This window comes from Bos grunniens, chromosome 21, assembly GCF_055505025.1.
Source record: "Bos grunniens cultivar Pamir isolate PY7600 chromosome 21, Bosgru_T2T1.0, whole genome shotgun sequence".
Classification (NCBI taxonomy): domain Eukaryota; kingdom Metazoa; phylum Chordata; class Mammalia; order Artiodactyla; family Bovidae; genus Bos; species Bos grunniens.
Window position 1 is genome coordinate 41,297,780 of NC_141185.1, and position 16,988 is coordinate 41,314,767.

General features: G+C 52.4%; 1 protein-coding gene across 8 annotated transcripts in view; it reads right to left on the reverse strand.

The window, feature by feature from the left end:
- Positions 1 to 16,988, reverse strand: part of PCSK6 (proprotein convertase subtilisin/kexin type 6) — a 169,813-nt gene that overhangs the window by 40,163 nt on the left and 112,662 nt on the right. For all 8 annotated transcript variants that reach the window (XM_086364084.1, XM_086364082.1, XM_086364083.1 and 5 more), the window contains 4 exons: positions 16,037 to 16,137; positions 11,533 to 11,636; positions 9,354 to 9,471; positions 1,759 to 1,947 (listed from right to left, as the gene is read on the reverse strand). In XM_086364084.1, the coding sequence (XP_086220210.1) occupies positions 1,759 to 1,947; positions 9,354 to 9,471; positions 11,533 to 11,636; positions 16,037 to 16,137 (512 nt within the window). The remainder of the gene's footprint in view (positions 1 to 1,758; positions 1,948 to 9,353; positions 9,472 to 11,532; positions 11,637 to 16,036; positions 16,138 to 16,988) is intronic.

Sequence of the window (16,988 nt, forward strand, 5' to 3'; positions counted from 1 at the left end):
AGCTCATGGGCACCTTCTATCTCCAGCCCTCAGACCCCGAGAAGAAAGGTTTCCAGGCTCCTCATCTCACTCTTCCTTCACAACCTGTCTATCTCTACCTCTAATGTGTAGGGGCTCTTTACTGTTCATCAGAAACTCAGATGTTTCATATGATGTCAGACTCAATTCCCAGTTGGGGATTCTCTAAACGTCCACCGTCCAGAAATGTTTACAAAGGGAGCATGCTCTACACAAACAGTGCGGGGAGGGGAAAACTTGATACTTTCTTCTAAGAAACCACCAAGGTCAAGGCTGATTTTCACATATTACCCCCAATGAATGTGGAATAAAGACAAGCTCTTTCTGGGACTGAGGGACATAAGATTTCCGCTTACTCAAAGCAAAAAGAAATCTAGAAACCCGAAAAAGCCGCTGAATTAAGCAAGATCAAAAATAAAGTAGGTGATCGATCCCACACTTGATCTTAGCTGAGAGGTCAAACAGTGACTGGATCCTGAAACAAAGACTCCTGCTGTAATCCCACAGCCTGCCCTGCTGCTGCTGCTGCGTTGCTTCAGTTGTGTCCGACTCTGTGCGACCCCATAGACGGCAGCCCACCAGGCTCCCCCGTCCCTGGGATCCTCCAGGCAAGAACACTGGAGTGGGTTGCCATTTCCTTCTCCAATGCATGAAAGTGAAAAGTGAAAGTGAAGTCGCTCAGTCGTGTCCGACTCTAGCGACCCCATGGACTGTAGCCTACCAGGCTCCTCCGTCCATGGGATTTTGGGGTGCCATTGCCTTCTCCGACAGCCTGCCCTGGAAAGACCCAACTCCCAAGACTCAGATGACAGCCTGGGCTCAGTGTGACCCAGGGCATGGGCAGCTAGGAACCAGGTGAGTCCAGGTTCATAGCCGTCTCATTTTGGGGTTCCTACCCTGGGCCTGAGCAAGGAGTGGGAGTCAGGAGGGGAGGAGCACAGAGCATAGGCCAACACTTCCATTGGGTCATCACATCTAGTCCTCATAACTCTGCTAGCTGAGACGGAGGAACCTCAGGACGCCTCGAGAGCCAAGAAGCAGTGGCAGCCCCCTGCGCCTGCTGGCCCATGGAGGAGCAGGCTGCAAGCTCTGGTCTCTCGGTCCCACAGCCCATGCCCAAGAAGTGACCTCAAGAGGGCCGGGAGATGAGCAGCTCCGTCCAGCCTCAGCTGATGCAGAGACAGGCGCTGACCGCTCTAGTGAGTGTCTGCCCATAGCATGCAAGCCTGGACAAAATTGGACAGATTCCAATTTCTCAAGAAGACTAGACTTGTGGATTTTTAAAGGAAACGTCTAAAAGTTCTAACAACAACTCTGGTTGCAAAATAGCACAAAGCTGCAGCTTGCCGGCTGGCATCCTCAAATGCTTGTGCCCACACCAGTCTCCAAGTGCAGAAGGTGGCCCAGGCCCCCTCCAGAGGGGAGACACCACTGTCACCCTTGTGCTACGAGGGGGAGCCCAGCAGGGCCACGCATCTCTCCACCAGACAGCCACGGCCTCTACCACTGCCCGTAGTGATAGAAAAAGTGGAAAAGGTTCTGGATGTCTGAAGGCTAGGCTGCAGGAGGCTATTTCTCAGGTTTGGGGGGCTGCATGTGTGTGTCTCCAGAGCCCCCAATATGCTGGCACCTTGCAGAGTCCTGTGACACTGAGCTGCGCCCAGCCCCTACCTACCTCTCGCCCAGCCACCCCTCTGGACCCCATCCCCTAGCCCCCGGCCCCTGCCCACCTGGACTCACCTCTTCGCCAGCAGCTGAGACCTGGTCCCAGAGGGGGATGTCAGGTGGATCTGCAGGTCGCCACGGCGCGGGTGGGAGATAGAGATGCGGGCCACCACGTGCTCCAGGAAGCCCACGTGCTGGTCTGAGTGGTCGGCGCAGGCAGTGGTCAGGGCGGTGGTCCACAGCGTCTGCACCACTGGGATGCTCCTGCCAGGGGTGGGGGTGGGCTTAGTGTAGGGCTCCAAACCCCTAAGTTGTGCACCAGGGGACAGGACAGGCCTCCCGGCCAAAGCCCCTTGTGTCTCCCTCTTAGACACGCTTGTCAGAGTCACATCACCTGCCCTGAAGGGGTTGACCATTCTGGGATTTGCTCAGAGAGACTTAAAGAGTGTCTTCCTGCGCAGACTCAGCCTGCACACCCAGAATTCGGCCCCCTCAGTGTGGACAGCTAGTCTCCTGAGCATCCTGGGGTATGAGAGGCTTTAAAACCCCATCACTCTGTCTCAAAGACTGGCCTTGAGGATACAGGTCATGATGCCGAATGCTAACAACAGCAAACACTTTCTGAGCTGACTACATGCCGGGCACTGGCCCCTGGCCTGCATACTGACAAGGACCGACCCATTTAACCCAGAGAGGTCATAGAGCTGTGGAGGGGCAGAGCTGGGACACATGGACACATATGAGGCTCCGAGTCCTCTGCGTCCACCTGAGCCACCTTGTCCGACACAGATGTCTGCATGGACCCACAATCACATTCAAGAAGCCAGGAAGTAGGAGAGGGACAAGGGACCTGGGGTCACTGGTGGAGGTCACGGTGACTGGACCAGAGGACTCTTCATGGAGGCTGGACAGGAAGTCTGCTCTGGACGGTCCTGATGGAACGCTGGCCGCCCCCCCACCCCACAAGGGAGTTTGTGCTCTGAACAAACCCAAGGGTGTTTACCATCTGGGGTGGTCTCTGGGGATAGGCACCATACCCTGATCCCTCAGGACTCCCCAGATGGAGCAGACAAGCCTTCCCCTAACACTGCTGCAGAGCTGGGCCAGGCCACCCGCCAGTGCTGCACCTGCACAGCTCACTCTGACGGCCTGTGAGCTTAAGAAAGGCCACGCTCTGCCCAGCAGCACAGGAGTAACTCTACGACGCTGGGCCAGCACTCAGTCTACTGCGGGGAGCGCTGTTTCCACTATGCCCGACTTCCCTCTGGGGAGGGGGCTTCCCCGAGAGGGAGCTCCCGTGTGGGCTCAGTGTCTCTGGAATTAAATCGCTTGGCTCAACAGGGCCTGAGTCATAAAAAACAATCAAAACACTTATAAACAGTGATGTAATTCCTCTGGAGACTCTCTAAATATTTGAAAACATGACTTGTATACGTTGTAAACTGACAGAGATGCTTACTTCTCCCAGTGCTTTTCCTAGGTTTTACGGTCAGTGTTTGGTGGTCAGCAGCCCCGCCCAGCCCCACGGGCATTCACTCATCTTCAGGTAAACTATTCCTACCTCCTGCATTGAGGAGGCAATGTGGGTGCTGGGGAAGGGGGTGGTGGACACTCCCCTGTGAAGACTCATTAAGCAACCCTACACTCTCCTCAGCTAAAAAGCAAGACAGGGGTGAAACAGACACAGAAGTCACAACCAAGCTCCCACCCTCAACCATCTGCCAGCTGGGATGGGGAGCCATCACTCTGCCCTAGAAATGCATCCCACCCAGGAAACCCCACTACCAGTGATGAGGGGCCTGACCTCAGGGTACAGGAACAGAAGTAAAGACCCTCACACTCCCCACAGCTGCCTCCCCAGCCTGGCCTTGGAGCTGATGCCCCAAGAGGAAAGCACATTTTAGGGAGCACACATGGCGTCCTCACTGAGGTTGGCAGCGTCTCTTGGGGACCCCAGCTGCTGGCCCTCCCTGAGGGTACACACACTGGCTGGGCTGAGCACAGAAGCTGCAGGGTTTCAGTCAAATCATGCACAGAAACACAAACACACGTAAGCTGCACATTAATCACAAAAGCTGATCTAGAAAGATTGTAAAGCTCCCAAGATGACTCAGAATGTTCTTCTGCTACTAAACTCTGAAACTGTCATCTGTGCACAAAGCCATCTCTCCAGGACCCCAGAGAGCCTGAGGACTTCAGAGGTCCCTTCAGACCCAGTGATATTCAAGCTGTGGGAGCTGCCCTCCTGGAAAAGGGCTCTGGGGACAGAGATGTGTCACTTCCTGCTGAGCTGTGCCAGACTCAATGCTGGACCCTCCAGGTGTTCCTTCATCCTACGCCCCTCAGCAGCAACCCTCTCAGGGAAGGTGGGGAACAGCGACCAGCCTGAAGGCTCATAGCCACTTCCTAGACCTTGCATTCAGCTTTCTCTAGCACATGACACCATCTAATTGCTCGTATATCTGTAGAGACAAGTTCCCAATTTACTAAATTCAAGACACTCACCTAGTCACGGTGCTTATAATCTTAGGGCATCCAAGTGACGTTCAGAACCAGAGGCAGAACTGTTTTCGAGTAAACCAAGTGTTGGGGAAGAGCAGGAGAAGCTGGGCAGCACGGGTGCCCCCCGCCCCCTCCGCTCTGCTTGGGGGGCCGCGGCAGTCAGCACAGGGACCTCCCTCCACTGCCATGCTTTACAAATTGTGGTAACCCTGCGGCAGCCAAGTCTGTCAGCCACACCTTTCCAAAAGCATTTGGTCACTTCGTGTATCTCTGTCACATTTTGGCAATTCTCACAATATTTCAAACTCTTCAATGATCTTTGAAGGTTTCACACTTTTAATAAAGTTCTGGTGATATTTGATGTACAGTTGTAAAAAGATTACAACTCACTGAAGGCTCAGATGATGGTGAGTCTTTTTTTTTTTTTAGCAGTAAAAGTCCTTCTTTTTTTTCTTTTTAGCAGTAAAGTACTTCTTACTAAGGTAGGTACATTGTCCTCTTAGACACAGTGCTATTGCACACAACAGACTACAGTGTTTTAGAAATGTAACTTCTGCATGCATCGGGAAACCAAAAAGTTCATGTGACTTGTTTTATTGCAGTGACCTGGAACTGAACCTGTAACATCTCCCAAGTCTGCCTCACTTTGCACTCCCACCTGGAAGACCCCTCCCCAGCTTAGTTTCAAGCCCAGACCTGCATCCTGGCCCAGAGTGTTTCAGAACCCCTGGGAACCTTGCCTGTATCTCTCCAGTGTCTATGGTGACTTCCTAGAACAACAAGGACAACTGTATCATTCAAGTTCCAATATTCATCTCAGAAGCAGGGAGCATTGGACTTCCCTGGCATTCCACTGGTTAACACTCCATGCTTCTACTGCAGGGAGCATGGGTTCAACCCTGATCTGGGAAGATGCCACAAGCTGTGGAGCAACTAACCCTGTGCGCCACAACTAAGGAGCTTGTGCTCTGGAGCCCATGTTCTGCAACAAGAGAAGCCACTGCAATGAGAAGCCCATGTACCACAACCAGACAAAAGCCTGCGCAGCGATGAGGCTGCAGCCAAATTAAAAAAAAAAAAATGATAATTTCCAAACCTCACACCCGTGTTGGCGGTTTTGAATGAGTGAATCCATACACACAGTGCTTAGAACAAAGGCTGGCACACAGTAAGCTCCTGATAATCATCACCCATCAACCCACTACATATTTATAAGCAGAACTGTTATAAAAAGACCATCACATGTGGTCTGGTTTAACGAGACACCAGAAGAGTAAACAGCATGTGGTTAATGCACAGTTAATTCTTGAACATCTAGAAATAGATGTTCTGCTTTGGAGATAACCCTGAGTCAAAGCTTTTAGTTTTGAAGTATCTTTGCATGGTGGGTGAGTTCTTTAATTAAAGACGAGCCACACTAAACTACACACTGTCTGGATGGTAACCTTCCAAACCTGCTGAAACTGAAGACGAGCAGGTCAACTCCTCTTGCTTGGCTGTCTTTCAGCATGGAGTTGGGAGGCACAGATGTCATCAACTGTCCAACTGTAGCTGGGTCTTTAAAGATGTAGGGACATGCTAGCTAGAAAATCCTATGGGTCAGATAAGATTTTTAAAAGCTGGGACTCTTTTTCATTCACGGGAGTTATATTAAGGTTGATTTTCACTTTCAGAAAGGTTATAAAAGTATCATTTCACCCTTTTCTATCTGACACCCCTAGACTTTAAAATAATTTTGCACAGGTAGATGGCACTGGTCATGACCCTATTTACTTTCCATTAGTGGACAGAAACTTCTAAGGAGGTTTAAACCATTTGTACCCAAAACCAGTCAAGAATGCCATCCTTGTGTGCCTGCACGTTACAACAGAGGCTGGGCCTCCACTCATGCTTGCACAGTGTCACCTCTATGGCCTGGACAAGTCATTCTCAAACATGAATGTGCCCGGTGAGGTCAAGGGACTTGCCCTCCTGCTGGGCCAAGACTCCACACTCGCTGACAGCCACCCGGCCATGCTTGGCCCTGATGCCTGTTCTGTGGGTGCCGGGGGCTGCTCCGGGGTAGGGGTGGGTGAAGGCTATAATCAGGTGGCCCAGGGAGATCTGGAGATCAGTGTCTGCGAATAGGAGTTGGGGAAGGGCTGGCCTCTGAGGGGTGCGGGGAGGGCTGGCCCCTGGTGAGCAGGGGGTGCCTGGCCCCTCTCCTTCCTCACCACCCCACTCCCAAGGGCGCCTCTCTCCCGGCCTCTCCTGGTGGCTCCACGGCCTACTCCATGAACTTCAGGGATGCCGACAGGCACAGGCTGCCATCCCTCCACTGCCAGACCCTGGATACACAGCGTCCAGACAAGGAGGTCAGCATGGCCTTTCTGCAGAGAATGACTGACCGCTCCCCCGACAGTCCCTGATGGCAGCCTGCCCCCTCTCCCCATCACCGCCTCTCTGCTGTGCTGCTGGCCCTCTACCCCTCTGGCCCGAGCCTGACTCAGGTTCGGGGTGGCGCTGGAGCCTGCCAGCAGAGGGACACCAGCGGGGCCTAAGCAGTCCTCCAGGGCACAGTGGGTATGACACCCATGTCTGAGCACAGGCTGGATCTGCAGAGAGGGCAGTCCCGGGACTCCTCTGGTCACAGTCAGGGGGACCATCTCCCTGGACAGGACATACCCCAGGGAGGACTGTGGGGGGAAGGAGGGTGGAGAGGTGTTGGTACTCTTCATTCCTGCCCTGCACATGACCAGGGACACCCAGGCCTCTGGCCCACAACCCCACACGACCTCACCGACATCACTGCAGACTTACCAGGACGCCTGCACTTAATCCCAGTGAACAAGGTTCTCTGAAGTTCACACTGGGGTAGACTCGTCCTTCCACTCAGGAGGGAGGGCAGGGAAATGAGTCCCATGTGGGTACAAAGGTCTGTACAAGATGCCCAAGGAGGCCCCCTCTTCCCCCTCGCTGTCTCTCTCTCCCTCCCTGTCTCCCTCTCCTTTTCTCTCTGTCTCTCTCTTCTCTCTCTCTCTCTGCTCTCCACAGGAAGCACTAAAGCTGGGTCTAGGACACTCATAGCATTCCTGGATTCCACCATGAGAAGAAACCAGAAAGAGGCTGAGAGAATGAACAGCCATCCTGGGGGACCCCTGGACCAAGAAGCATCCGTGGAGAGGGAGCAAGGAGAAGCAGGGGAGGAGAAGCAGGTGTGTGGGAAGACTTCCTTTTCATCTTTAAGCCAAACCATCCGAGCAGCTTAGTCAAAGCTACACAAGAACCTGACAAAGGAAACCGGCCATAAGCACAGGGGGCACCGAGCATGTGGCTCAAGTGACCCCGGCAGGCAGGCTGTGACCACAGGTCAAAGCAGGCATGTGATTCCATGCGGAGCACCCGCCTGGTGGCCTGTGTGTCTGTGTCCTTGCCCTCACGTCCCTGGGGACAACCGAACCTGTAGTTGAGTCTGTGGTGTCGGACAGCTGGTTGGCTGACTAGTCCTGCGAGGCTAAGGCTGCTGAACGCAAAGACGATTTTCCCTTAGAGACATGTGCGACTCTCCTGTCCGCTGGAGTATGTGGCCTTTCCCTCCTCAAAGGACAGAAACAATGTCACACTGTGTGTGACGGCTGCGCCCCTCCACCCGTGCTGTCTAGACTCCATGGACCAGCACTTAAAAAACAAAATAAAATAAAAATAAAAACAACCCTGCGCCACCGAGGCACCACTCTCCCATCTTAAAACTATTTCTGGCAGGAGAAGAATGCTTCATTCAGGAGCCGCCCGACGGGGAGGCCAGTGGGAGGGAAGGGCTGCAGCCTGGACGCAGCCCCGGGCAGGCGTCACATAACCTGGAGCCTGAGGACCTGTGTGCTAGGCATCTCCCAACCAACCATGCGGAAGAATGCGACAGGCCTCCTCAGGCTCAGGGAACCTTCTACTTTCTTCTGAATAGGACAGTCTAAGGCTCCCCAGAGAAAGCGATGCCTTCCAGCGTCAAGAGTGAGACCTATCTGCTGGCCGACCAGCTGGTCAGGCCTGGAGGGATGAGCTGACAGTCAGTCTTCACCATCAGCATCAGGAGGGAAATGTAATTTTTCCAAAGCTCCCACTGTGTGGTATTCATCCAACAAATACTTTCTGAATTCCTACTGCACACAAGGCATCAACAAAAAGTACTTCTCTGAAAATTTTATCGCAAAAGGGCATATTATAAGAAGTGGATGCCTTCAAGGAAAAGGCGACCTCAGAGAGTGATCTATATTTGTTGACAAAGCAATCACCTCATCATTTTTTTAAAAAACACACATTTTCCAAAGGTTATAAATGCTAGAAAAGAATGCATCTCATTCTTCCATTCTTCATCAGATTTTAAGGCCTAGAGAAACACTCTAAAAAAGGGTAAAAGGGACAGTGGCAACGCAGAATTCAGGAGGATCATCTGAGCCTAATGGAACAGGGTTCTTGCCATTTTGATTACTTGACAGCTGAAAATTTTAAAACAAAAATTTTAATGAACAAATGCAACTGACTGAGAATAACTTATACAAAGGGCAGTGCTCAACCTTGGCAGGAAGGTGAAGTCAGGACTCTGCGAAACATGGTTCGAGGCAGGTTAAACCCCAGCGCTTAAACCTTCCAGTCATCGGAGCCCAAACACAGCGACACACTGGTGTTCCCTAGACACCAGACCCTGCCTGCGACAGAGGAGCAGCAGGGCTGCCATCCTGGACCCTGGGGCAGGTGCCATTGCTGCCCGTCACCCCCGCTGGCAGGGCAGTGCCCTCCTCCGGGAGCTCCGCTAAATACACGCTAAGAATTTCCAGTCCTCGTTAGGGGCTCAGGCTGAGGGAGCAACAGATAAAAGGGAACGACATCGACAGTGAAAGGCCTCGAAACAGTTCTGGAGTGAGAAGCGATTCCTCTACCTGTCTCATAATCCACAGGAAAAAAAGGCAGACACATATCCAGACACACCACAAGTGTGCACACACACATGCACACACGTGTATGCACGAAAGTATACACACACACGTACACACATACACACACACACACACTGGCGCACGCACATGTGTCCCCATCGACAAGCACAGGAATGCACGTGTGAACATCTACCCCCACCCCCCACCCCCCAAATGCCCACCAGCAGGGCCCAGTGCATGTGCAGGAGCCGAGCTCACCTGGGTCTCTTGTCAGTGATGGCGACACAGGTGTGCTGCGGGGGCACTGCCATCCATTTCTTGGCCTCCACGACCAGGGCATCTGCATCCACCAGGCCAAATCCATAGAGGTGGCTAACTGAAAAGACAGGGCCTTCAGACCCAGCCCCCCATGCCCAGGGATGGCTGCCTCTGTCCCCTCATAGCTGCAGGGGCCACAGCCAGCTCCAGAGTGCCCTGGCTGCAGCCCCTGCCCCCACAAGGATGCACCAGGGTCCCGGCAGCCTTACTCTCTGGACAGAACTCTTTCAGACCAGGAGTGAGGGCCAGAAAATGTGTCCCGTCTGGGTGCAAAGTGAAAGAAATGCTGGGAGGGTCTAGAACTTTCTTTCTGTTAGATGAGGACCAGTTTCTTTAGATTAAAGGGAATTCTTGGCATCTGTGCTCCCAAAAGAGCCCCTTGGACTGCAAGGAGATCAAACCAGTCCATCCGAAAGGAAATCAGTCCTGAATTCATTGGAAGGACTGATGCTGAAGCTGAAACTCCAATACTTTGGCCACCTGATGGGAAGAACTGTCTCACTGGAAAAGACCCTGATGCTGGGAAAGACTGAGGGCAGGAGGAGAAGGGGACAACAGAGGATGAGATGGTTGGATGGCATCAACTTGATGGGCATGAGTTTGAGCAAGCTCTGGGAGTTGGTGATGGACAGGGAAGCCTGGAGTACTGCAGTCCATGGGTTGCAAAGAGTCAGATATGACTGAGCGATTGAACTGAACTGTGCTCCCTGAGTCTTGAACCAGATGAGAAAAACAAGACCCAAGATGCTGTGGCTCACGCAAACATGCGTGCAGTAGACAATCAAACAAGGCTCCGCTCTTCTCTTTTTCCATTTGCTTTTCCTGTGGGAATTTCCAGGGCATCCGGGGAAAGTAGCATTGTCCAGTACACAGGCTGGCCTGAGTCAGTGTTTAATCTGGCCATGCAGGGGAGTTTCAGAGTTAGGAGGCAAGGTTAAAAACTAGATACAACCCCTTTTCCTACTAATTAGGCCAAAACTGAAATGTAGGTCAGCTCCTGTTACAGTGAACCATTACCACCAACATCCCTGTAAGACAAGGATGCATCAGGTCCAGCCAACCTCCTCATTAAAGGAATGTCTCTTGGAACTTGGGGTGACAATGCTTGACCTATATTTTACAGAGAGGAATGTCAGGCTTGGTGTCAAAATAGTTGGATCTGACCCTAAGAAAAGGGAAAATGTTCTCCTTAATATACCATGGCTAAATGTAAATCATTTTCAACTGTCTCTGGTAACAAGCAAGACAGACAAATCCAGGAGCATACTCCTATCACCACCTGCTCAAGAGGCCTCACATACCTGGCTGCAAGCCTGACCACGGGCTGAGCTCACGGTACCTGGGTCAGCCCCAAGCTGTGATGGCAGACAGCCCTTTTAAAACACAAGGACTTGCTGACAGAAGTTCTACAGTTAGAAAGGAATTCATATAACCGTCTCAGTGTCTTCACTGCACAGATGTGGAAACTTAGGGAAAGCTACTCAGGGCTAAGAGTGCAAGTTGCCCTCAGGTGGCATGTAAGCAAACTTCATTTATTATGATTGGCATCAAGCCCATGACTGACTGGGGGGCTTCCCTGGTGGCTCAGGTGGTAAAGAATCTGTCTGCAACACAAGAGACCTGGGTTTGATCCCTGGGTCGGGAAGATCCCCTGGAGAAGGGAATAACAACCCACTCCAGTATTCTTGCCTGGAGAATTCCATGGACAGAGGAGTCCAGTGGAGCACAGTCCATGGGGTCACAAAGAGTGGGACACGACTGAGCTAATAACACACACACATGACTGACGAGATGTAATGCAGTTTTCTTTTAGAATATATTCCTTTGTGTAAAAAAAAATAGGCAAAAATTTAAAGAGAACCATGAAGTCAGTATCGGTACTGGGGCCCCTGACGTGGCAAAGGTCATGAGGTTTAGGGAACCCAATACTCAAGTGACTGTAGGTACTCTGCTTAAACTACTAAGTTCGCGCTCCTGATTCTTGTGACACACAATTACTGTCGTCTGGGTTTTTTTTTGGTGAGAAATCCATGTTCCCCCATACAGGCTCTGGAAGGTCACCCACAGGCTCTGCCCGGATGGCACCTGGCCCTGCCCAGCCCCCGAGTCTCGGCCGCACCTTTATGACCGGCACCGTTCACCTTCCAGTCGTTTGCTTTGAGGTGGGCCGGCCTGGACGTCTTCACCAGCAAGTGCTGGACGTCCCTCCAGGTCAGCTGGCTGCTGCAATGACACAAGGACAGACAGCTGCACTCACATCAGTCAGCAATGCCAACCGCCAGGTCCATCAGAGGCGGGGCATTGGGGGCTGGCCTCGCTCCTGTACTTGAGGAGGCCTCAAGACGCTACCACTTGGCAAGGGTAGATGTCACACCCTCTCGGTCAAGAATCAATTTTGATCCTCGAAGCCTGAGATAAGATGGTGCAGCAGGTGACCTGACACCTGGGGAAAGTCCAGCCTTGGGCCACAATCCCCCTGAATCCATGAGATGACGGCACTGTGTGTTAGCACGTGGTGGGAAAACCTGGGCTGGTCTGCACCCCGTGAGGGAGTGCTCTGTGTACTGGGGCACGCCAGCCATCTCCTGTCCCTACCCCACTCCCAGGACTACTGGCCACACATTACAATTTGAGATTCTAGATACTCTACCTTTACGATATATGCATTCTGGTGTGGAGTACAGGCACTTTGTTAAAGAACACTGGCCTACTACCAAAAATGCAGATAAGATATCCTTGCCTGCCTTTTCAACACTTCTCAACACAAGCTCTCAAGACCCCTCTGTCCACAGTGCTAGGACTGCGTCACCGACAAGAGCAGACCCAGTCTTCGACATCTCCTCCTCAACAGCACCTGCCTGACCAGTCCTCACAAACATCCTTCCAACTGCCTGCTCTTTGTGTGTTTGCAAACATACATAACGTGAAATGCACCATCTTAATGGTTCTTAGACATACAGTCAGTGCCATTAAATACATTCCCTGTGCTGTGCAGTCATCACCACCGTTCACCTGCAGAGCTTGATCATCTTAAGCCACCGAACCTCTGCACCCATCAAGCACTAACCCCCCTTCCTCCTCCCATCCCTGGCCCCCACTCCCACCACCTTCCATCTCTGTGAATCCGAGGACTGCAGGTGCCTTACACGAGTGGAGTCATGTGGGATTTGACCCTCTGTGACTGACTTAGTTCATGCAGTGTGATGCCCTTGCTGCTGCAGGGGTCAGGTCTCCTTCTTTCTCTGTGGCTGCACAGACCACACTAATCTATTGATGGATGCCTGAGGCACTTCCACCTTTTGCTATTGAGTAACGATGCTACAACATGGCCGTAAAACCATTTATTTGAACCCTTGCTTTGATCCCTGTGGGTGCACACCCACAAGTGTAATTGTTGGATCACATGGTAATTCTTTAATTTTTTTGAGGAGTCATTACAGTTTTTTAACAGTAGCTGCACTGTTTTACTTTCCCAACAAATGTCCCCTCTTTACCTGCGAGACACTCATCTGTAGCTTGGGTTCTGGGGGGGTGTGTCATCCCCCCTGGGGGCTCTCACTCCCCGGTCCTAGCCCTGGCCTCCTCTGACTTCACCACATTCTCTCCACTGTGCTTGTCCCTGGCCAGATATTGGCCTCCTGGCTGCCTCATCGCAACTGCTTCCATTGGTCCAGTTTCCAGATTTTCCTTGGCACAAGCTGACCTGCCATCCCCTCATCCATGGCCCCACCTGAGGACCACAGCCAGCCTCACTGTCAGAGGAGGACCTGCGGCCCCAGATGCCCAGAGCCATGTCCTCTGGCAGAGAGGTGGGTACAGACCACACCTCTGACAGAGAGGCCGGGTGCAGGACATGACCCCTGCTGGAGAGTTTAGGGACAGGTCACGCCCCCTGGAGGAGAGGTCAGACACAGACCATGCCCTCTGGTGGAGAGGGGACAAAGGTCATGCCCTCTGGCAGAGAGGGGGCCACAGGCCGCACTCTCTGGCATAGAGGAAAGGCACGGACCATGCCCTCTGGTGGAGAGGGGGCATAGTCTGCACCTCCTGGTGGAGAGGCCAGGCATAGACCACATCCTCTGGTGGAGAGGGGGCAGACCACGCCCTCTGGTGGAGAGGGAGCACAGACCACACCCTCTGGCAGTGAGGGTGGGCACAGACTCCTCCCCCTGACAGAAAGACTGGGCACAGGCTCTGCAGTCCAGATGGCAGATGCGGCCACAGCCCATCCTTGCTTGTTTGGGCTGGTCCCTGCTTATGACTGGAGAAGGCAATGTCAACCCACTCCAGTACTCTTGCCTGGAAAATCCCATGGACGGAGGAGCCTGGTAGGCTGCAGTCCATGGGGTCACTACAAGTCGGACACGACTAAGCGACTTCCCTTTCACTTTTCACTTTCAAGCATTGGAGAAGGAAATGGCAACCCACTCCAATGTTCTTGCCTGGAGAATCCCAGGGACAGCGGAGCCTAGTGGGCTGATCTATGGGCGATCTATGGGATCGCACAGAATTGGACACTACTGAAGTGACTTCACAGCAGCAGCAGCAGCTGCTCATGACCATGGGGCCCACAAAGATGCAGAATGCCTCCCCTCGCCCCGGAAGCTCAGCATAAGGCACCAGGAAGCCTGGGCTTCAGTGCTGATGACAGAGAGTCCAGAAAGGGAGGCTGTGAGAAACTATTTTCCTAGGGGGAAACTCACCTCGTTTCTGATGATAGAAATAAAGCCGCACTCACAGTTGTATGAAAACATATCTAAGAAATGGTGTTGGACATGGTTTCTCATGAAGAAGGGACTGATGTGACATTCCAAAATGGCCCTGAACTCCCGGCTGACCCTCGGGGCTGTTCTCGCACACTAGGCTCTTCCTTCATCTTGTCATGTGCTGCCTGCTAGCCTCCTGCCGGAGAGCTTCTCTCCTCTCCTGGGCGACCTGGCTTTGCCAGGAAGACACTGCACACATGAGCAGCAGTCTTGGCCCTGGAGCCTCCAAAGCCCCTCAGCTGAGGCTGGCAGCATGCCCGTTACAGCTCCTTCCTCCCTTGACCAAACCTTGCACTTACACGCTCTAAGTGGACGCTGTGTCCAGTGATGCCTGCCATCTGTAAAATTCTGAGGATGGGCTACAATGATGAGGAGATAGCGATCAGGGAGTTCGTGAGTCCACAGGCCAGGTTTAATGGAACAAGTGACACAAAACAGGGTTTGTTTTCTATATATCCTCAGCTAACAAAATTCCTTGCATGTTTCCAAAAAGGGAGGAAAGAAAATATAAAACAATGAATCACTAAGTATGTGAATGCAACTTTCCACACAAGTAACTATTTAGTATTTTAAAATGAGCCCCAGGACACAGAAGTTAAAATTTTGGCCTGAAAATTAAACATACCTGTTTCTTTGTAAAATGGGTAGCATTTGAGCTTTATGCTTTTTCTCCTGATGTGAATCAACAAACAAAACACACATAATTAGATGGACTCAGCAACCCAAACACAACTTCTTACAATCTCATCTGCAGCAAATGACTCCTTCAAAGCCACAGGTTGTTGTTGGGAGCCACTGTTGATGTTTAAACTAAAACCTGTTTGATTCCATGACCGTATGTAAAGTGGACCCATCCAACACATGGCAATTTGGGGGTTTTTATGTGGCTTGAAGCAGATAAAGCATCACAACTCACGAACCCCCTTGACAGAGGGCAGCTGTATTGACCTAAAGTGTGATCTGGGGTGTAGTGCAGGCTTGAGGTTTGCGCCCACCAGCTCCCTGTGCCCCTATGAAGGCAGGAGGCTGTGAGCTTGAAAAAGGGAGAGACAGGAAGGAGCCTCTTGACTCCTATTAAGGACGGCCTGAAAAAGGAAGACATCTGGACATGTGCTGTGACATGGGCAAACCTGGAAGACACTGTGCTGAGTGACGGACAAACACTCTGTGACTCCACTCATTTGAAAGCCCGGAGGAGTCAGACTCAAAGACAGAGAACACAGCTGTGGTTGCCAGCTGTGTCCCTTCCCCAAAGTCACACGTGGAAACCAGACCCCCAGGACCTCAGATGTAACTGCCTATGGAGATGGGATCATAAAGAGGTTGTTAAGGTGAAATGGGGTCCATACGGTAGGCCGTGATCCAGGGTAACTGGTGTCCTTATGAAAGGATCTAAACACATACATGACAAGGAAGCCTGGTGTACTACAGTCCATGGGGTCATAAAGAGTCAGACACAACTAAGTGACTGAACAACAAACACACACATTCAAAGAAGGCCACGTGAGGACATGGGGAGAAGGTGACGCACCAAGGAGACAGGCCTCAGAGGAAACCAGCCCTGAGACACTCAGTTAGACCTCGGGCCCTAGGACTGTGAGACGGAGCATCTCCTGTCTAAGCTCTGTCTGTGTGACTTTTTGCAGCAGAGCTGTCTTTTGGGGACAGGAGCTGTTTGGACAAAGAGGGATGTCCTGCAGGAGGTGGTGGAGACAATCATACAACAGTGAATATGCTTCATCAACTACACACTTAAAATGGCTTAAATGGTAAATTTTACATTATGTGTATTTTGATACATTAAACACTTTTTAAAAAAGAAGAAAGGTAAAGAAGGGAAGGCAGGTAAGAACTTACTTTGCTTCCAAGGCCAAGGCGATGATACCGGCAACCATGGGGGCCGAGACCGAGGTTCCAGTATGGCCGTCTGTGCAGCGCTGACGCAGGTCCGTGGTCACCTGGCGGGGAGGGGAGGTGGGGAAAGCAAGCAGCCGGGTCAGAGGCTGCCCAGGACACTGCCCCAGGCAGGCTGACTTTGACCTAGGGACGAAAGAGGTGTTACGCAGACACATCTCAGGGACAGAGGTTTCCATGGGTCTGGCACCCCCCAGAGCAACAGGCTGACAGTCGGGTGGGGAGATGGGGTCGCAGCCACACACCCACACCTCTGCAGATGTACCCTGAGACTCCACGGAGAGACAGAATGAAACAGAGGGGCCTCCACAGCAAGACTGCTTGCCAGGGCCCCCATCAATGACCCCAAAGTCACCCCAACTTCAGAGCAGTGTAAAAGACACGCAGGCGCCAGGTGGCCCAGAGAGCATCTCTGCTGTGAGCCAGAGGCCGAGGATGGGTCAGAGGTCACAGACCACCCCTACCAGGATGTCCTCCTCGTAGCTGGCAGTGTCCCAAATCCCCCACCCTGTCTGCTGCAAGAGCTACATGCAGAGCACCCTTGGGCAGGGCACGGACTCTGAGTCTCACCATGGCACGGCCCGACTGCACCCCCCTGAACTGAGGTGGTGACCTCATGGAGGCACAGGTAGGAGACATCTACTGTGCTAGGAGGGGGGCTGGCCCTGCAGTGACCCTCATGCTAGTGCAGATGGAGCGAAGGCTGCCACCCAGCCAGCTGTTAAGTCAGGGGTTTATCCTGGATGATCCAGCAGGCCCGATGTAATCACAGGCCCTTACATCTGTCAGAGAGATGCGGCTCAAGAAGGACTCGATCTGTGCTGCTAGCTTTAGAGAGGATGCTGGGGATGCAAGCCAGGAAGGTGGGTGGCCCACAGCAGCCAGGAACTGGCCT